General features: G+C 38.2%; 2 protein-coding genes across 13 annotated transcripts in view; one reads left to right on the top strand and one right to left on the bottom strand.

Annotated features, from left to right (window-relative positions):
• CEP85L (centrosomal protein 85L) overlaps positions 1-21,799 on the top strand; it is a 104,561-nt gene that overhangs the window by 50,738 nt on the left and 32,024 nt on the right. The window lies entirely within an intron of this gene.
• Positions 802-10,773, bottom strand: PLN (phospholamban). 10 transcript variants are annotated; one of them, XM_084203707.1, is made up of 5 exons: positions 10,664-10,773; positions 10,398-10,513; positions 6,999-7,042; positions 6,226-6,260; positions 3,607-3,722 (listed from the first exon to the last, which is right to left on the bottom strand). In XM_084203707.1, the coding sequence occupies exons 1-5, from the start codon at positions 10,740-10,742 to the stop codon at positions 3,685-3,687; spliced, it is 312 nt and encodes a 103-aa protein (XP_084059833.1). In that variant the 5' UTR covers positions 10,743-10,773; the 3' UTR covers positions 3,607-3,684. The 10 variants fall into 10 exon arrangements, 8 of the variants coding, with proteins under 8 accessions (XP_084059839.1, XP_084059838.1, XP_084059840.1 ...); XM_084203708.1 differs by having other exon boundaries at positions 10,684-10,755; XM_084203710.1 differs by lacking the exon at positions 10,664-10,773 and adding an exon at positions 10,597-10,658.

Here is a 21,799-nt window from a genome sequence, read left to right as displayed (position 1 = left end):
TTTGCCCTTAACAGAAGTACTCCTCCAGTGCCTTAATGATCTTTGTCATCCTCTGCTGGACCTGCTACAGGAGCTCCATGTCTCTCTTGTACCGAGGAGCCCAGAACTGGACATGGCACTCCAGCCTCACTAGGGTGGACTAGAGGGGCAGGATCATCTCCTGCCTCTCTACTCCACCCTAGTAGAGGGGAATGCTCTTCCTAATGCATGCCAGGATATCACTGGCCTAGTTATATCATTGGCCATTGGTGGAGTTGTAGCAAAACTTACATACAAATTTTTTGTGCAGGGGGGTGACAACACTTTGTGTGTGTCACGTGAATGATTTTGTTTAAGGCTGTTTACTCTTGTCTGTCCAATGAATGGTTCAGTTCTGCCAGGAAGGGAAGTTGTTGCTAAATTCATGTAGAACAGTTATTAAAGAAATACAAGTATCTGCTGCCTTCTAAAACACCGTCTGACTAGTCTTGGTCAGAGCAAAGTTTCAATTTTTAAATGGGTCATGTTTTCACATAGAGAATAATATCAATTATTGAATTAGTAAATCAATTGTATAATTTTTTGCTGAGGAGCTGGCTGAGGAAGCTCATCTTTAAAACCACCATATTATGGTTCCTGATTCAGCTCCTTCCCAGTATAAAATTGTCATGGAAGTTGGTAATTATTTTTTTTTTTTTTTTGAGGAAGAATAATACCACATTGTTGCCTGTTTAGCTGCCTGTGTAAAATGACCTTAGGGAAAAAATTTAGGCTTGGGTGGAGTGGAACTGAGAACTAAAAACTTAATTAAGCTACATGCTGTACATGTTCTCAATTTTTATTATGACTCATAAAAGTGGTAAACTTTTTGATTACATTTGCAGAAAATTAATTAGGAATAGTTACAAGCACTAGCTACTGAGTGGAAATCAGGTACATGTAAGTGACCTGGACATTGCAAAATAGTCAAGATTATTCCTGAAAACCAAAACAGAATAAATAGAGATTTAGAGAATTAGAAAGCTGTATGATGACTAACTTCTTTTCACATAACTGTAATAAGTAAGTAATAGAATGAATGCTTCTTTCTAAACAATTGGATATATTTTATGCATTAATGTTTTTCAAGCAGTCCTTTTATTAAATAAAAATACTGTAGATATTATTTTTAAAGCTTCTATAAGTCTACAAAGAAGACTGTATTATGTACAAAAGGGTTTTTTTTTAATTTCTGGGCTCGGTTGACAATTGCTGAAATAGAAGATAGTAACAGATTTTTTGATCAACAGAAGCCTAAGACACAAATGAATGATATGCAATAAATTGGCATTGCTGTAAAATAGCAGTAAGGCTTCCAGTCTATTGATAACTTGGTTTTGTTCTTGTTTGGTTATTGTTTTAAAATAAGTTGCGGATTCAGGTAGATAAAAGGATATTGGAGGGTTTGTTTTTATTGGGCTACATTTTTAAGCAATGCTTTACTCTGACTCCTTTAAATTACTGGGTTGTGAAACCTCTAACCCAAGCATGTCCTCAGAATGCAGTGCTGATGCTTTACTCTTAACACTTCTTTCTTCGGCAGTTTTCAGTACTGTAAACTGTCTATTTCCAGCTGAAGTCTCTTGAAACACATCCAAAGCAAACTAAAGCTAGAAACTCTATCCATCACAAAAATACAGATTCGAAAAGAGCAGAAAAGCAAGAAGGATTAAAAGGGGGAACATGCTTGCTAAAATCTCATGTGTTTTTGTGAGAGTTGTCAGAATGCATGAGATGGAAGTTGAAATTTACACTGACAGGTCAAACCAGTAATGCTCATATACTAACTTGCAGGTGTGGAGGTGTGTTGCCAGTCTCACCAGTGCTCACCCTAATCCTCATAGTAGCTATCTTAATTTCCTCTAGTGGGTAACCTTACTTCAGAGTCTGGTCTCAACATATACCTACTCACCAGATAGGAAATTCACCACTGGATTTGCTTGCATTCGATTGAATACAGAGTTTTGTCAAAGAAAGATTTCTTCCCTTCCTGCTCAGCTGTTTATGATAAACTTCTACTCATGAAAAATTAAGTCATAAATGCAGAATACAAGACAAACTTCTTTTGATTTTCTGTATTCATTATTAAGAATGTTTACATAGAATGGAATAGAAGAATAGCTCTTTAAAAAACGGATGTCTGTCTGACCTCTGTTGATTCTTAAGCTTTCTTTAAATTTGAAAAGTGTATCAAATTTCTGGGGATTTTGCTTAATACCAGAAACATGTAATAGGGTAAGTAGGGTTGGAAGTCTTCTACTCAGTCTTGTTACTCACAATTTCTGGAGCAGAAGTGTCATCTTTTAGCCTATGGTTAACATGTTGGAAAGATATTTCTGCAGTGCTTTTCCCTCCAGTGGATAATTGTTTACAATGAACTTTTCAATCTGTCATTTACTTTAGGAAAGTACTTGCATGTTCTCTAGCAGGAATTTGCAGCTGAAGATGGGGACGTTACTTACATTTGTATGGATACACAACAGTAATGATGACCTAGACTTTTCTCTTTGCCACATGAGGTGTAAGCCACCTCATGTGACACTGGCAAGTTCCAAGTTTTTTGTGGTTTTAAACTAAGGAAATTACTACATAAATAAGAACAGGCCTTAATTAAGTTGTCTGAAGGCAAATGTTAAGATCTCTGAGAATCCAAGTTGTGCCAGTTGTCATGTCAGTCAAATGACTACGGAAAAGAATATTTTTTATTTCAGTTATGGTAGTGTCAATTTTTATCTGCAAAACATAAAGAAAAATCTTGCCAGATGTCACATATATAAGATCCCTTAAATAGGGAGAAAAACGTATGAGCTAGTTTTCTGATTTAGAAGATATTTTTGGTTCGTTCTCATATTCCTTTGAAAACCACAAAAGTGATTTGGATGCCTTCAGCTGATAATGCAGAGATGCAGCACTTTGAACTGAGCAGAGCAGAAACTTTCCCAGGATGTGTTGAGGGCTGCGTACCTGTAAGCTCTTCTTTGGGTAGGCATGGTCCAAATTTGGAACCCTTCCAAAGGCTTAAAGATTTTCAGAGAAACCTAAAACCACTTAGGCCCCCCGAAAGTGATGATGGTGTTTATCTGACTAAAACTTTGAATTTACCAGCTGCTGGCTGTTACTGATCAGAGCAGATAATCTGATTTACTGATACTATACCCCACGTAATAAAGACATCTCTTAGTTGAGACGGACAAATTGAGTCATGCACAACTTGGTAACTATAGGGTCTAAACACTTCTGCACAGAAAATGTGTTTTTAATACATGAGCAGGCAGTAAGATAACAGAGCACTGGTTGGCACACTCTCTAGTCCAAGTGCTAGCCCCTGTCACATGAGGATCCTTGCACCGGGAGTTGCACGTGTAGGTCTCTCTTCCCCCTGGGGTGACTTTCCTAGAGGACAGGGCAGAGAAGTGCTGGAACTTCAGAGAAGCATCACAATGATACAGATCAGCAAGAGGCAAATTAGAATCAGGCAGAAATTCACAAAGAGCTCTTGGAGCCTTTGGCGTGCTTGTGGGTTGACCTCAATAGTTGAGGCTCTCCTCAGAGCGGAGCGGGTCATGTGTTGGACCTTCTCCATGGCAACAAGAAAGCAGAGGGCTCAAATCAGAGGTTTTAGGAGTGCAGGAAAGAAGAGCAGTGGTCGGGAACAGTGCAAAGTGCCTAATATCTTCTCTTTGTTTTAGACAGCCTTTGTGGAGCTGGAAAGCAGGAAAGCAGAGAATTAGAAGCGCAGAAGTGTTTTTGAGTGTAAATAGAGATTGTAAAAGCAATCTGTTTATTTCAGACTTTTTAGAGTTTAAAACAGTGTTTTTAGGTTAAAACAGGATTTTAAAATTTTGGGGTTTTAATTTTAGATTTGTGTTGTGTTATGCTTCTCCTCCTGAAGGCTACCGAGCACCTGCTTCTTAGCAGTGTTGAATAACTGTGCTATGGAAATTGTGGATGTCTGGGTTTTGTCCAGATTATTGCTTTAGATCCTAAGCTCTCTGTCTCACACTGTTTCTGAAAAGGCTGTGGCTGATTGCCTTTCTACACACACCTCTCTGCTTTATTTGTTCAAGCACTTGTGAAGGCTTGATGATAAGAGTAGGGTCACAGACCTTTCAGCCAGGAGATCTGGATAGTCCTGCTGGCTTGTACTGACAGGGCAGATAACCTGATTTACCAGTACCTTTGGCTGGAAGGGAGGAAAAGAATTCTTATTGAAGTATTTCCATCCCAAGAAAAAGTTCTTTATGGTGGGCAGTTAAAACCTAATGCATCACTGCTGTTGGGAATTTTAGTAATGTACTTCTCAAGAGACAAGACAGAGTAAGGACTAAATCCTTTTTTTATGTGCGTTGGACAGTGTGTTACAAATGTGGTGCAAAGGCAGAGGACTGCTGTGAGGAACAAAACAAAGCATTGACACAACTTTGTCTTTTAAGTGAGTGTTACATTTAAAGTGTATTTTTTCCTCCTTTTTAGCAGCAGATGGAAGGACAGGGTATCAATTGTTTTAAATATAAAACAAATAAGTAGTTGCAACATAAAACCCTCCTGTAAAAACCTTCCATGGCAAGAAGCTGGCTTTGATATATGCTTGTTTAGCTCATGGTGAGTTGGATTCTGAATGTAGGTGCTGTTACAATGGGAAAACTTGTTTTTTAAAATAATGATGATGATTTGTCAAACTTTGTTCCTAAAGTTGCACTTACCCCTAAACATTTTATGAATTTGTATTGTGTTCATATATTTCACAGAAGGCCTCTCCTTATCACCGGTTCATTTTGTTTTTCCTGGAAAGAAGTGAAATTATATATGCCACATAGAGGAAAACAATTGCTTAGATGTCTGCTGCCCAAATTACATGATCCTGCCTGAATCAGAGATACTTTGCCCATGAATTTGTCTTTATATGTGGCTAAAATGGAAAAACCTTAAAAGGAAACAAAAGTTTCTTTCAGACTCTTCCTTTTTTAATCCTTTCATGTTGGGCTGTAGAGTGAAATGTTACTGTATGAACAGAATGCATGTGTTTTCAGTGGCAGTGTTGGTATTTAAGAGAGATTTTCAAAAGCAATCAGATTGCACATCGTTATATTAATACCCTTAGAGGTCTCCATGTAATGCCATCTTCTCAAACTGAACTTCAGATTTTTTGATTTTTTGATTTTTTGAGCTGTAGCTGATCTTAACTTTATTGTGAAAAAAACATACACCAGAACATACTCTTGTAGTGACTACAGTTTTTCATCTTTGTTTGACTTTTTGCTGTACCTGTTTTCATCTATTTAAGCAGTTAAATGCTTGCCAAGTATATTCTGCTTAGTTCTTTACTAGTCATGGTCTGTCCCAAGTGCAGTAACAGCAAGACATGCACAGGAATTCTGAAGTCTCCCAGCCCAGTACAGGCTAGATTGCATTAGGCTGTTTATCCTCTTGCAGACAAGTCCCGGTAGATGAACCACAAATGGGTTTACAGGGATAGAGAGGAGTTCATGTAACCAGCTGCTGTGGCAGACACTGCTCAGAGAACAGCATTTCCTATGGGTGACTTCATCACGGCATTTTATGTCATTTTTTCAGTGTCAGATGTGTGCAACTCCTGGTCTTTGGGCTGTGTGTGCCCTGCTGCAGCAACATTATCTTTCCTAATTATTTTTTTTCCTTGGAGCCCACAGAAGGATTGGAACAGCATCAATGTGTACTTGTGCACTTGCAGAATAAATGTAAATTCCATTTCATGAGGAACTAATGCAACCCTACTGCATTAGGTGTAACTGCACTCATGCTGCCACCTGCACTGCAGTGTTGCTGCATATGTTTCACTCGCATGACTCAAGGGGCAAGGCCCTGGGGCTCTGAAGTGCTTCCATAAAAAGCAATATTATCTGGTTGGGCATCACAGATGCAAGGCCAAAATAGATTTTTAGACATACGTGACCAGAAGGGGATACGAAAGGATCTTAAAAAGTGGAAGGTAGCATAAGTTAAAGTCTCTATACATCATATGTCTAGAAGACATTGTAGAGAAGGGATGAGGAGAAGACAAAATAGAGTGAGTTTCTTGATTTAATAATTTATGTGTTTCTGGAAGTGTGTTGTTTAACCTCCTGTCTGTGGGGTAAGTTTTCTTGTAAGTATAGAAAGCCAATTCTGTGTCTGTATTTCAACAAGTTTGTCTTTACAAGTGCTCGGGTTCAACTAATAAACACATACCTTGCTTGTTAATTCTCCATGGCGCTGTCACCCACCTAAAGTGTGCAGAAAGAGAAACAGATTCAGTAACACAGCTGCATACAGGCTATCAAGGTCAAAGTGGACAGCCTGGGAAATAATTACACAGAAACAAAGCTTGGTCATTGTCACAAATAGTAGCTGCTCTCTGCTGTTCAGTCCCCGGTGTTTTAGGCCAATATAAAGAAGAATTGGGCATGCACACACCACTTCTTGAAACAAACGTGCAGCAAAAGGGCAAATTATATTCAATATTTTTTTAGGAGTCCCAAAGTGTGACTCGTGTGACAAGACTGAGAATCACACAAGAGGAGCAGTTGGCTGCATTGCTGTGCAGTTTTGTTTTATGGGTGCTGTTAATGGATGTGCAAGGCTTGTCTTAGACACAGTGAATCTGCAGGAAGACGCCTGGTGGCTGACCATGTATGTTACTATGTAGGGAATTCCCTATACCCCATACTTCAGAATGAGTCACTGATCACAGTTATTGCTTCCCACTTCACTGACATGTGACTGTTTTCCTGATTTGTATTAGGTTATTTTTATCTTTGTTCCTGGGTGCCCTTCACAATGAGAGAGGGTATGTGACCAAAGTGAAAACTGTGGGCCATGCTCATTCCTGGTGCAACTGCATTGACTCCTTTGAAGTCACACGGGATAAATTTGGCTCCCTTGGAAATGCCACAGCCTGTTTCCTGTCATATGTTCACTAAATGCAGCAGTGATATCAGTGGAATAGAAGAAGTTTGACTTACTTGAATTCTTGCAGTTCCACCTGACCAAGTGAAGACCTGAGGGGCTGTTAAAGTTATGTTGCATAAGTCTATTGCATAGATTTTAAGAATAAGATGTCCCAAAACCCCAGTAATTCACTTCTATCCATTGAGAAAAAAAAGTCTTACTAACAATGAACATAGTGATGGAAGAAGTACTATAAAGTTATGTTGATTAAAGATTTAGGCACTGACTTGTGGCATATAATATCATTTTTCAGTCATATGGAGACAACATTTCCTTGGGATGGGGAAAGAAGCAACAGTTCAGCTTGTAGTTTGAGAAGTGCTGGTAACAGGAAAAAAAACCTCATTTTATCTTTACCTTTTGTTTGTTTTGAACTGAAGTGTCGTGTGTTTCAGAGAGCATAGGGGAAGACTCACACTTCAGATTATTTTTTTCCCCCTCTCTTACAAATTACAAATTGTTTCTACAATCTTCCATCTGAGCAGCTTTGATGTTTTTGGTGTTCTAAGACACAAGACCAACAGTGAGAGCCTCTCCTTGTATTTCAGTCCATGAGAATGTAAACAGTGTAGGTGACAAGAAATTACACAGATGAATAGTTGAACACACCAGTCATTCTGGGTTTTGAAATTTATCAGCATATCTTGTGGATAACTGGGACTTACATGTGTGCTGGTCCATTAGAGTAGCCTGGGAGCCAGTGCTTTGGGCTAGTTTTTAAGTTGGTTAAATTCCCTGCAACTGCTGCAGGACCATGCAGTGGGATCTTGAGCAGGTTCTTCAGTTTTCATACTCATCAAAACATTCAGTTCCCCTCATCAAAACAAGACAAGAAATAACTGTATACCAATTCCAGTCTGTTGATGTGATCTGCCTTTTACTTAGTAAATTACTTTTAGGGAATGAACTCCATCCTCTGCTGCATTCACTGATTACCTAACAGGTTGTTTCATGTTGAGTTTTAGCTATGGTCATTCATAATGTCCTTTTAATAGGAAATAGTCTGAGTGCAATTTGACTTAAAGTAAAATCTGAGATACGTCTAGCATGTATAAAAGGTAGAAGTAGAAGGGGATGTTCAAAGTTTTGTTTTTAAACCTTCTAGCACATCAGGGAACAATGATATGGCATTGATTGAGAAGGATATAATAGATAAATTCAACTTCTGTGAAGTTACTTGATGCCAGGAATGTCCTGTTTAGCCTTTTCTGAATTTCCAGAAAGTAAAAGCAGTCTTCAGTTCTAAAGTGTCTTGTAGTTTTAGGAAACAGAACTTTATTTCTCCAGCTGGGGTACTTTTCTATTCCTAAATCAAATTATTCTTAAAGCAAACAAAAAGTTGCTGTTGTAGTTCTGTACATGTATCGCATACATTTTTGTTTGCTGATGGTCTGAAAAAGCAGTGAAAATCACCTTTACACTACCAGTTACAAACTGGTGATTTCAGTGAGTTTCCTGTTGTATGGAGGAACCAACTTGCTCAGAGGATGAGAAATAAATGCAGCTTTTAAAATAAAAATGTGGTAATAATGAATCTGAATCTCTCTTAAATAACAATTGTGTTGTTGTCTTAACAAATGAGTAACAAAAAAAAAAGGCAGAAAATTGTCTGCTGTAAATTAAATGTCTAATTTCACATTGATTTATAACACTTATCACCTGTCCTGTAGCACATGCCTCTGTATGACTGTAGGTTGTTTTTTAGGGTTTGGATGTCTGTGACATGGGATGTTATAAGTGTGAAATTTTAAAATTTAATTTAACAGCTGAGCCACTCTCTCATCTACATTAAATGACTGAACTCTAACCAGATCAAATTGAGATGATGGAGCAGCTGACCTGCTGTAGCTACGGGATGCATTCCAGCTTCCAGGGAAGAGCTGCCTATAGCAGTTAGGTGTCGGTGTGTATGCTCAGTCTGTGTGGGTATTTTTAAAGGTCTGCATATGCAATATTTGTGGTAGAAGAGAAAGATTTTGTGGGTGGTAGAATACACCTTAACTCCTCTCTTCACTTGAAAATACATTTTATGTATAACTTCAGCCTTGAGAAAAATTTGTCTCAGAATCTTCCTGCTCTTTGTAGGCACTGGGAGGTCTGAAGTGCTGCTTCTGCCTACTGAAAAAAACTTCCAGAGAACTCTGTACCAGATTGTTTGCCTCAGGAGTAACAGCATGTCCAGACATTTCTCTCACTTGAATATCCAAAAATGGCACAAGGCTGCTGAGCACAAAACCAAGCGCCTGGATCTATCTTTGCCTGATCCTGCCAGTCACTAGGAAAAGGAATTAGGTGTATCTGTTCACTAACAGGGAAAACACACCTCACAAAATTACAAGTCTATATTAGGTTTGTCTCTTCTATAACCATATGTAGACATAAAGTAGTAAGGTGTGAATTGATCAAAGGGGGGGACGTGATTGTAAGGAGCATAAGTGCCTTAGAGACATTCATATTCAGGAATCATATTTCTTTTTAAAATATTTGTATATGTAAATATTGAATGTTTTCTATGTGACAGGTTTCTCTGAGATGTACCTTATTTCAGTGATTTTAAAGCTGGGATTGTATTTCATTGTACATGTCTGCTTCCCTTAGCAATAAGTGGGTTCTTTGCATTTGAAATTCAGTTCATGATGTTACATATTCTAGCTGAGTTATTTCTCAGTTATTAGAAGCAATCTAGGACAAGTATTCTGTTAATTACAATGAACAACAGGAGAAAATAAAATTTCAATGGATGTCAAAGCAAAAAGACTACATGGATTCTGTAGCTTGAACTGCACTTAAAGTAACATGGTATAATTCCAGTTCTAGTACTGCTCTATATCACTTAATTTTTTTAATTAAGGGGAGTTTTTCATCATACAGCAAAAAAAAAAAAGTTTTTCTCTCTCAATGTGTTAGATCAGAAAAATGTTTTATAGAGTTAATGGTGAAAGAGCTTCTTTACCCTTCCTGATCTGTGAATAGGCAGCTTTGGGAAAAAGAATGCCTCTATAAAACTTCAAGAGAATTATTCTCATTGTGGATTTTGGATTAAAAACCAAGACCAAACAGACAAAAGAAAAAGCAACCAAAAGGTATTAAATGTAAAAGGATAGACAAAGGTGTGAGGAACATAATGAAACTTCTCACCTTCTTGTGCAATACCACCTGTATAAATCATCTACCCCAGGACAGCTGGTGTCCTATGAACATATAGGAAATTATGTTGCCTTTACTGTTGCTGAAAGACTCCCTGCATAGCAGTTTATCTTTGACTCAGAGCTATAATGCCTATATTTCCATATTTTTGATAAACAGTTAAAACCAGTTGTTAATTTGAGTAGAGGAGGTTTTTGTAGAAAAGTACAGTCACAGCATGCCTTCCTGCAAGATTTAAAAGATTACACAGAAGAGAGATTCCTTACCCCTGGTGTGACTTGGTGAAGCACAGAGGAGCTTGCTCCGGGCTGTGGGACGTGCCTGTCGATCTCTGGCAACTTTTCCGAGTCTGTGACCAAGTTGTGGAAACAATTGAAGTAGGCTGAGGGGAAAAAATAACAAAAGTTTCAGAGGCAGGACTCGCAGTGTCACTCAGCTGCTCACAAATTGATTGGTTCCATTTGCCTTCTGACACAGGCAGTGGCTCCTCTAAACTTATTGCAGGCAGTCATGTATTAAACGTGGGCAGCACCTTTCCTTTTGTGAAAGGACCTGTGTGCCAGGGAGACCACCTGCTCAATCACAGGATGAGGGAATCTGGGAAGCTGCATGCTTCAGAAGGGTAGCAAAGGGAGCTGTTCCCTGACACCCTGCCTTTTTTTAAACAGGAGCTTAAATGGGAGCTTACTCAGGGAGCTGCTTTTGCTACGGCAATGTTTCTTCTTTATAAAAAAACCTAAATAGTGAGGGCTGACACATTTCTTGTGGGTGTTTGACTTGAAATGGTTTTCTTTTGTCCCAGGTATTTTTTAAACTACACTTTCAATATATATGGTTTTGATAGTTCTGTTACATACCTGGTATTCAGTTTATAGTGTATGATGAATGCTTCCCAAGATAATCTTTCTTGTCATTGTGCTTAAACTGAAATAATTTTTCTGTATTTCAAGCCTCTTCCAAACACTAATGGGTGGATTAGAGGATTTTTTTTTCCATATTTGACATATGTAAGTTCATCTCTGAAATTTATCATTACTATATATTTTGAAGTATTTATCTTTCTTTTAAAACACACTTACGCGTTTTTCTTCCTCTCCCACTGTGGCTGGAAACTATTTAAGGGAATTTTTTGAGAGCCCTTTTTCTTTGATTGGATAGGAGTAGCAGCTTGATGCTACTTTACGGGTTATCTTACGTATACTTTCCTGTGTTGAGAAATGACAACATAGTGCATATAGAGTAGGTTTTGTGCATGGGGGAAGTGAAGGATTTACTGGGTGCAAAAGGATTAAGCTGTCAAGTGAGAGCATCCAGCATCAGGCTTTCTGTGTGGATACACCTGACAGCATGGGCCTTTTCCTCATCGGGAAATTGCAGGCAAAAATGCAGAAACTCAGCCAAACTCTGAACACTTACAGGTTCAGTTTTGACAATAATTGTTTAGCATAGATGAGTGCTTGGCTTTAAGCAGGAACCCAGACAGGGTGTGTTTTTTTGGTTCAGTTTGGGTTTTTTGTTCCCTGGAAGCCCTTCTGTGGTACATCGTTCAAACCAGAGACAGAAGGGCTTTGGGGGTGATGTACAACCCTGTTTCAAGTTGAGCTCTGTTTTTATTTTTTTAAATATGATTTAGCTCTTCTGCAAATTGTTTATATCACATTTGAAGTTAGCAGCTTGGTTTTAGTATCATAAATCTGCTTGCTTTCAGTTGTCTTTTAGTATCAAACCCAGGAAGTCTGGGGTCACATATTTCAGTTGAAAGTTAATTGAATATCTTTACAGTGAGGAGTGATGGTTCTTTATTGGTGCAAAATGTTTCATAATTTACTTATAATGGCATTATTAATGTTATAAATCTCTCACAGTCAAGCAACCTGTATTTGGCTTTTTTATGAGGGAAGTTTTATGTTTTTATTGTATGCTGTCATCCAAGAAAAGTGCTAGCATTGGATTGTTGGCTTTTATGAAACTTGTACTATTGAAATTCACCCTCCATATTTTGTTATGAAGTCCAACACCCAGCACTGCAACAGCTGTAGTGCCGTTCCTTCCTTTTACAAAGCTGATGTAAAATTGTCATGTTATTTAGTTACACTACCCCAAATTTTTGGCTCTTTGTGTTAATGAATTGGAGCTTTTTAGAAATGAGATACCTTAAGAAAATTTGGTTTTGTTTGTGAGCTGCTGATACAGTCATAGCTTGGTCTCCACTTTAAAATGATACTTAAATGTACAAATTAAGGCACTGAAAAAATACTGGGATTTCATCAGAAGCATAATACACATCTTCTCTAAGTGTCAGCTCTGATAAGAATTTTAAGATGGAAAATGTATTTGCCAAATAACAATAACACGTACAAGTTCAGACCACATGAGTGTTGTAGACATTGTATTGATGTTGTATTTCTCTAAATACAAGCTTGTTTAGGAGCACTCTCATGAGAACATTTTCTAGTTCAGGTTAGTTATATTCCCTCATGTAACTCATGGAGGTTTTGGTGGGGTTCTGAAGCAGATGCCAAAGTACTGCTTTATGGGACATGTCAAGTCTGACGAGTACAGACACAATATATGAGCACATCATTGTACTGTTTTCAGTCACTCCTGGGTGAACAGGTCCAGACACCCATGGATATGAGAAAGGAAAAGCTTTAAAAAAGGAATCTGTGTTGAAGGTTTTGGTCTGCTGCATTTTGTTCTGGGGAACAAAAATGTGCAGCTGTTGCCTGCTTGACCTTAAATGGAGATGATCTGGGCTTTCTCCAGGGGGATTAGGAATCTACCACTAGAACATGTTTCTTCTCAGAAGTTATTTAGAGATCCTGTTGATGTTGGGATAATGTCGAAAAAGAGATGTGCTGTACTTCAGCATACAAGCTCCTTTATTTAAATAATAATTGTAAGACTTCTATTCACATTGGTAATGATTTCCTGGATGATTTCTTCCTTTCTTGTGCTAGTTTTTAAAATTCCAGCTGTAGACACTGGCCACCTGTAAAGACTTTGAAGTGTCACTGTCTGGTCTGCTGATAATCATGACTCTGTGTAGAAATGGACTGTGACCCAAGTCCAATTGTTTATAATATACAGGGAAAGAAATTCAGCAGTGGAGTACTCAGAGTACTCCAGCACTCCAGTGGAGTACTGGAGTCAGTGAGTTTTTTCATGATGCTGCTGCAGTTTTCTCTCACACTGCAAAAGTGCCTCTGTGATCTGACACGGCAGAAGTTCTTGTGTTGGCACGTTTGCTTTAACAGTAACAAAACACACACAGAAGGGAGATGTGAATGCTTCCACAAATGTGCATTAATTTGTGTGCATGTGGGACAGAGTAGCAGAGTTTGATATTGAAGCTGAACTCTAAAATCTTTCCTTTTTGTAACCAGTAGTTTTCTGGCCTGATTCTGTGATGGGTAATTGCTTGTAGCCATCCAGGTATTACCAGATGTGGCTTACATGACCCTTTTTAAGGTTCTCAAAAGAGAAAGGACCCAGCTAAAGTATTCTTCAGTTACATTTGTGTTGTGAGCCTAATACATCCTAAAGGACAATGCAAGTTTTTCCCTCCTTTAAAAGTACAGAAAAATCAGTATTTTCAGTGCTGATGTGAATTCCAGAATCACACCAGATAGGGTGATAGCCTAATCGATTGTGAGATAATAACTTCCTTAATGCATTTAAGGTTTTCTACTTGAATGTCATAGATTTATGACCCATTTGCTTGTATGTTTTACCTGATGCTTCCTTTAATGATTATCTACCTCAGTGAATCTCACTCACATCCGTAGTCTCAAATCTATCTTCTGGATTTATGTGGAGGAAGTTGCCTTTCTGAGGCTGCAGATGTTCCTGCTTTTGTATAGTGAAAATTACGATCTTTGTTAGTGTTATAGGAAACGGCTCTGCTGAGAAATCTAGGCTTTGCATCATGTTATTTTCCTATGGGACAAGATGTATTTACTTTTCCTAACCATGGGACAGACGTTAAATTAGTTTGGTCTTCACATTTTTTTCTTCTTTACAAGGAAAATGAAATTACTTTTTGAGGAAGCAGCTTATAAAGCATACCATTACAAAGTGATTAGGAAAAAGTACAAAATAAATTAATAGAAAACTTGGTCTGAAATATTTCTCTTTTTGGGAATGGTGAATGTGCTGGTAGTACTAGTCATCAGATTTGTTACTGACCAAAGACATTTTTTGAAAGGTCATCTTGAATGTTTTTGTTTCAGTTGCTGTTACTGGCGCAAACCTTAAACTATTAAAGTAGAACACAGGGTGCAGAAGTGTGTCACGCCTGTTTATTGTCTTTGGTGCTTTGACCCAGTGTTAGAAGCGAAGGGAAACAAGAAGTTTTGCCTGGCTCTCGCTCTGAAAATTGGCTGTGTCCTTCCTCTTCCCAAACCCCATTAGGAAGCATTTATTTTGTGTGGGGACAGTACAATTAGCACAAATTTGACCTGTGTAGGTGGTTTATTTTGCAACAAAATATTGACAGCACAAAAAGCTGTGTTTTGCTAAATACCTGGTGGCTTTCACAGCGATGAAGTTTACCTTTTTACTAGGTTAATGAAGGTCAAATAATTTACTAGTAGCAGTTATCTTCAATGATGCAAAGTGCCTTCAAAATAGCAACATGAGACAGGATAGGAAATTCAATGATATTCATTACAAGGAAGGTTCTTTATTTCTATGAAATGCCTGGGAACACCATATTTTAGTGCTCACTGGTGTCCTCAATTGGTTAAGCTGAACAATGTGCTTTAGGTGGTGTACCGAGATCCTTATACCTAAGAAACTGTGTTGAGTGTCTTTCAGATAAACTGTTCTGGGAAGCACAGAGATTAGTTGTGTTATTTGACATGTTGTGAGTGATAGATGAACAGCGGGACAAAGGCACATGAAGGAGAGATAAAGTTGGAAGACCACGTTTCAGTTGCCAAGTGGTGGTGCTGGATTATCTCCACTTGAAAGCATAACTGCAGAATTGAGGAGAAATGATTGGGCTTTAGCTTCTGCTGCTACCTGTCTTCAGCTGAAAGGTGACCTAACAGAAATGCATAAATATTGCCCAAATGATGAATGTTTTGGCATCATTTAGAAGTTAAAAGATTCTCTTGTGCAGATGACTGCAGTGATCACCCTCAGGTAGTGTGGAGGGGCAGCAGGTAGAGACCAGTGGCCTCAACGGGGATCTTGCCTCACAGGGGTCTTCATTCAGATCAACATAGAGATGACATAAATCAGGCTTTTAAAGAGTTTTCTGTTAATTTTCACGTGGCCCTACTTTGAGAAGTGGTAGCCAGGAACATCTTTCTTTCTCTTGCTTGGTGTTACAGAATGGTGTGTGTCTTTTCTTCACTTTTTCTTTCCATTGCTCTAAAGTTTGGGGTTTTTTTCCTCTTCCCTCTATTGCGTGACTATAAATAAAAGTAATTCCCATGGTGAATGTCAGCTATCTATTGCTTTGTACCTTTGTTTCATGCAATTCATAGCTAAAACAGGGGAAAAAGCATTCAGCAAAAAAGCACCCCAGAAAATTACGATCCTGAATTTCATTACCTGAGAATTTGAGGTACAAAACTTCATATTTTTCTTTATTCTGTTGCAGAATGTGCCAGATAAAACCATGGCTCTACTCCTTGGTTCAGACCAGCTCTAAGTAGCAAGAAGAGATTCCCTGGTCTTGTAGATATTTTCTGATTATGTATTCTGTTTCAGGCAGCTGCTTTCTCATGGAAGTTCTGTTGTCAGTCACTGGAGCATGGAAGCTTTGTCAAGTGTAGTGCCACAGACTGTTTTGCCTGTAGCTTCCTGACCACTGAGGTGATGTGGAGAGCTTTTTTTATGCTTTTATGGCTCCATTCTTATAGAAGAAAATATTTGCTTTTTTCCTATTTTTGTGGCCTTTATAGAAAATTAATTGGCTCTATGGTTTTGAAATACAGTCCTCTGTATCAATTGGTTATGTGAGTACATGGTAAAACATTATTATTGACATCTCAGTGAATTAAAAAATGAAAACAAAAGTAGTTCATTCTGAAACATGAATTTTCCCACCTTCTAAATTAGCCTACTTCAATCAACACATATTTATTTTTCTTTACGTAGAGATAGTCTCATTTGTGTTTGTTAAAACCAGGATTTTGATTACAAAATGGTTTCCGCACTAGAGAATCTGCTGTGTTTTGGTCCTCTTTGAAGAGACCAATTGTCTTTGTTCTTGTCTCAGTTTCCTCTCTGTAGAATAAGTCTAGTTTCTTTGTAAGGAACTTGGAGACCTACAAGTGACAAGTACTAATTGCTGGTGATGAAAATGATATTTATGTTTTTAGTGTGAATTTCTGCCTTTTCTGCCTATATAAAGAAGGTGCTAGGGCTCCCCCGAGTTTATCTTGTAAGGAAGGAAAACACCTTCACACACTGACACGGATGTTTGGATGCACCCTTACATCATACTGCTGCTTTTGCTAGAGACAAGTGTGTTTCAAGTACCCCTCATAAACTCAAGTGGAAAAGGTTCAATCTGGATTGAAGCCAAACAGTTCAAATATCCGTCACTTACTCCACACACAAATTATGTGACTACCTTCCATGGTTGTGTGGTTGCTGCTTTCACACGCAGTGCAGTGTTAAATTAACAACATTTCTTCTGTTTATCAGTGATGCAGATGTTTCAGGTTTGGATTTTCAAATGTCTGACTTTTGAGATTCCAGGATCTGATTTGCCAGAGGTGCAGAGCCTCTATAAATGCATCTAAAATTCAGAGAGTCATGCAAGTACATGGTGTCTCCTTGTGAGTTAAAAAAAATAAATAAAAATCCTTTTTTTAATTTTTCACAATTCTGGGGCAAGTGACTGAAATGTCTATGTGATGATATATCATATATGTGATGCTGTTCAGGGATGGTGGTAGAATCCCTGCTTGAAGCAATTTAATCATCACAATAGGTCCGTGTGCTATTCTGCCTGGTTTGCTGGCTGAAACAGCTAGTTCTGTCTGGAAAGAATTCCTGGAGTGGAGACAGAAAACATGAGTATGCCTCTAATTTCCCCATCCATGGAAGTTTTTCAGAATAGTTACTAATAAATGTAAATGAATAGTGTACTCACATTGTGCAGTGCTCTGATGGCCACAGATCTTATTAACTCTGCACAAGACTGTAGAGAACTGTTTGGTCTTCCAATCCCCACTAAGGCAGCTTTACTAAATCCCCCTCTTGCCACTGTTTATGGAGTATTTTTGTCTTTTTTTCCTTGTTTTTTAAATCTATGTTCGTGGTAATAAGAGCTGGAGAAGAACAGAGGTGTGCGTGAGAGGATGTCTTTGTTACTGCTAACAATTTTGATTTATCAGCCTTAAAGGAAGTGGAAAACAGTGTATTATCTACTCATTCCTTCCCCATCAGCTGTAACATGCGCAGAAGTTGCATGTGCAGAACTTGAAGTACACATGTTCCAATAATTTCACTCCCTTTTTTCTGCAAGTGCTCACAGAGACCAGTTCTGGATTATTGTTTTTAAATAAAATGTACTTTCTTGAGTTTGTGGGAATACTTGGATTTGTTCTAATATAAATTTTCTGAATGCTTCTGCTTTATTTTTGTGGGATTTTTTTTTTTGTTGTTTATTTTAAACTTCAGTTAATTGTGCTGAGTATTACACATATGGCTCATGTTTCTTGTAAAGTCCTGAAAAGCTAAAGCAAATGGAACACAGGAAAGGAGTGGCTCAGTTTTCTGTTTTAGGGGCCAATGCCCTTCACAGAATCTCAACAACTTCCATTTGAAAAATCAAGACCCTGGATAAAGAATTTGCAGAGCATCACTTTTCTCCAAATATATGCTCCTGCTTCACATTAAATTCATAGTGGCTTCCCTAGCTTTAAATATGTTTGCATGTGTCATTAAGAGAATTAGGTCTCTGTGCTTATAAGGTTTTTTTAAGTTTTCTTCTCCAATTACTGCATAAGTATGGGTTGTTGGTTTTTTTCCTCTAATATTCACCCAAGTTGCACTCTCTTTTTGTTACCTTCATGTTACAGGAGCACTCCTGTTAGTTTCTGTGCAAGATTGATGGCCAGCTCTTCTCATCCTTGCAAAGTTTGTGCGGGCTGGCAAAAAAATAGCTGGTTTTTTGATTGCTTTCTAGGTCACTTTTTGCATCCACTTTAGCCATGAGCAGGCACAGTAAGTAATCATGAGCAATCAAGACTGGCATTCAGTAAACTGGTATTTGTAGGAATTAGCAGTGTACATTCAACTTAAATGTTTTTATAAACTATCAGAACTTGGTTGAGGATGTCAATTTTACATGTCCTTCATGATTGATTTTTGCCAACTGTTCCTTTTTTCTAAGCTACTTCTGTCAATTAGTACTTGTCACTTGTAGGTCTCCAAGTTTCTGACAAAGAAACTAAACTTACTCTCTTCTGGGTTACGTGTACAGTTCATAAGTTTTTGTAGTGAATAACATGCCATGTATTTATTGAGCACATAAAACAATAGTCTTTTTGAATAACTGTAGTCACTTGGCTTTCCAGGACAGAATAAGAAACAAAAAGAAATCATGAATTTACCAGTGAAACTTCAGCTAAAAGTTAAAAAAAAAAAAAAGTTGTTCTTGTGGAAGCTCCCTTTCATCTCCAGATGTTTAAATTTTTTTTTTATAGTAAAGAACATTTGAATTTCAATGCAGTGGGAAGATAAAATGAACACTTAATAAAACAAGTGCTTCTATACTTAGGAAAGACCCAGTTGTTATCAGTGGAAAATTCCAGGCACTGTTGCTTTTAACGTCATATTAAGTGGCACCTAGAAGTGTTTTGTGTTCATAACATTTGCCAGAATATAAATGGAAAGGATTTATGACAAAAATAATATTGGTGTTGCATGGAGTATGAAGGAATGTTCTAAGAAACATAAAAGCAAGCGAAGTCTGGTTGTTCAGGGGAAGATAAGCAGAGGAGGGTGTGGCATTATCCCGTGCGCAGCTCCGGCAGTGCCAGTTTCACCCTTCAGGAACGTAGGGGCTTAGGGGACACAGATGGGGAGCCAGGAAGGTCAGAGAGGACTGCTGAGTCGCTGCTGCCTCTTCTAGGAGACTGCCCTTGTCTCTGCCCTAACAGCGTGCATCCCTAGGGATCCTGCAAACTCTTTCCAGAGTTAATCTATTGCTTCTTTGTCCTTGGAGGCTTTTGCACAGTACCATCAGGGATGCTAGAAGGAACAAAACCTTGCCAGTTAATTGGTCACCAGAATTCCAGTTCCCTTCCCTTGCAAATCCCTTGCTATATTTCTGCTTTATTCAGGATCCCCTGCTGAATGCAGATTCTGAACACATAAGGATCTTACACGTGCAGTCTCTGACTGTAGGCTAGGGCTGTGCTCCCGGTCCTCTGTGTGCTATCATAATTCATAGAGCCAACACAGGGAGGATTATTTTGAAAATAAAGTGCAGGAGGCTTTAGATTTTATTCTGTTATGCCATCTTCATGTGCAAGTTCCTTTTCTTGAACTGATTGCTTATCTAAACACCAGGTCTTGGCCATTAACTTAAAAATGTCATTGCAACTGGATAATAGGGTTTTTTTCAGAAGCTTGGAAAATACTCAGTCTATACAGTGATATTTTGGAAGAGTTTGGCAGTGCCTGTAGTTGAGATAATTCAGCTTGTGGTCATGTTCATACTAATCCAGCACAAAGCTGTGCCACTGCAAAATGTGTTGTCTTGTACACTGTTTCCCACTTAAGAGTGTGGGCTAGTGCTAGATCTCGCATGGCCTTCAGTGCAATGAATCTGATAAGAGTCTGACTGAGATGCAAATAACCTTCATGTGTGTGGGACTGGGGCTGTCAGGAGGGAGCTGAAAGGTATGAATCTTTGAAGTGGTGAGAAGAGGCAGGAGAACAGGCTCCCTCCCTTTGATAGCAGTGTACATTTATGCCACATTTAAGTGACCACGCGGTTGCTATCAAAACCCTGTAACAATGCCATCAGTAAAAAATCTCTGCTTGTTTTTTATTTATTTAAGATTTTTTTTCCTCCATGGTGAACAGCTACCTGACCTTAACTTTTGTTTTCTCCCATCTCTTGTCGTATCCCAGCAACCGTGTACTTGCTATGCTTTGCTCTTTATTCATTTGTAAGCTGTTGTGCAAAGGGATCATGTCTTCCTCCCTTGTTGTGATTATCAGACCTGACCTTGATGAAGTTCAGGAGCCTCAGCTGCAGTATAAACAATGTTGGGGAAGAAGTAAATATACAAATAACAGTAAATTGCAGGATCGTCAGATTCCTCCTAGGCTTATGAGAGTAAAATCTGTGAGGTCTGAATTAAGTGTATTGCCCTGTGTGCAATGGGGATTTCATTTGTGAGGGAAGTTCGAGCAAATGTGTTAGTAAAAGTGTAATGACTAGAGGGAGTGCTGCCTTTAGGAGGCATGTGAATGCTATTACTGTTTATTCTTCTCCATTTTGAAAGCTTTCCACTTTCTCAAAGTTTATGATGATAGTAGTGGTGTCTGTAAATAGCATTAGCATTTTAATTTTTTATTGCAAAAGCTTTAAAAAGTAATACAACAGATGTATTACTGCTGAGCTGCATCCATGCAGTTCAGCTTTGGCTATATAACTTTGAGGTGATCCCTTTTAAAGTGAATTTTGGTTCTTGAATTTTTGTTGATGAGGCTGGTGCCTAACTGTGATTATTCTGCTCTTGGCATAGTGTAGTCTTTAGGCATGTGAATGCATTATTTAATCCTAATCCAAAGGAAGTCCTGATGTGTCATCAAGTAAGGACTGGCTTGCCCTTTAATTCCTAAGCTTCATCCAGTGAAGATTCTAAAATCATAAAATTTGGATCTTCTCTCAGTCATTTGTGATATGTTTTTGCTACTTTTCGCCATCTCTTTAGTTGGTTTGATGGACTTTTTTTGTTGCTGTTTGCTGGTTTTTGTTTGTTTGTTTGTTTTCTCCTGATACTCTTATCCCAGATTGCCATATCTCAAATTTCACTCCATCAACCTTAGTTTACATGGACTCTCAACCTAGGAAACAAGGTATTTGCTGTCTGATTTCATGTCTCTTCAGCCTTTGTGATATTTAGGTCTTTATCATAAATTGTTCTAAGCTTTTTAGCCATGAATGTTTCTCTTCTTTGGACATGTTTTACTGTTCCAGTGATTTTCTGATTCCTCACATTGTACTACCAGACATATTCTTGCAGCTGGATTTATGCCAGAGCTTTTTAGAGTCTCTGCTTTATCCTTTCCCTCACCCCCTTTTTCTGTCACCTGACATCCTATATACAGGCAATCCTGAACTTGCATTAAACTGATTTTCAGGCAGGTTAAATTGTCAACTTCTGCCAAGTGTATTTTCCCTGTTAGTTCTGGTCCTCTTGTATTAACTACTTTGCAAGCTGCATGTCTATATAAAGTATGTGTTTGGGATTTTTTTCCAAACTTTATTGATTTTTATTTTGCTGTTGGCAGTGCTAACCTCTCTACAATACACTTGTATTTTTGAGTACCTCACCATTTGATGGTGTTTCAATGTTGATTTTAATGATGTTTTTCACATTAAAGAAATTCCCCAAAGAACACCACATACCATGGCTGGAATAAAAGTGCAAGGGCATGATTAGATGTTCTTTCCCCTGTGACT

This window comes from Fringilla coelebs (genome assembly GCF_963513975.1).
Source record: "Fringilla coelebs genome assembly, chromosome: 3".
NCBI classification, from domain to species: domain Eukaryota; kingdom Metazoa; phylum Chordata; class Aves; order Passeriformes; family Fringillidae; genus Fringilla; species Fringilla coelebs.
The sequence above is the reverse complement of the archived record's forward strand: the minus strand, read 5'-3'. Positions and strand labels throughout refer to the sequence as shown.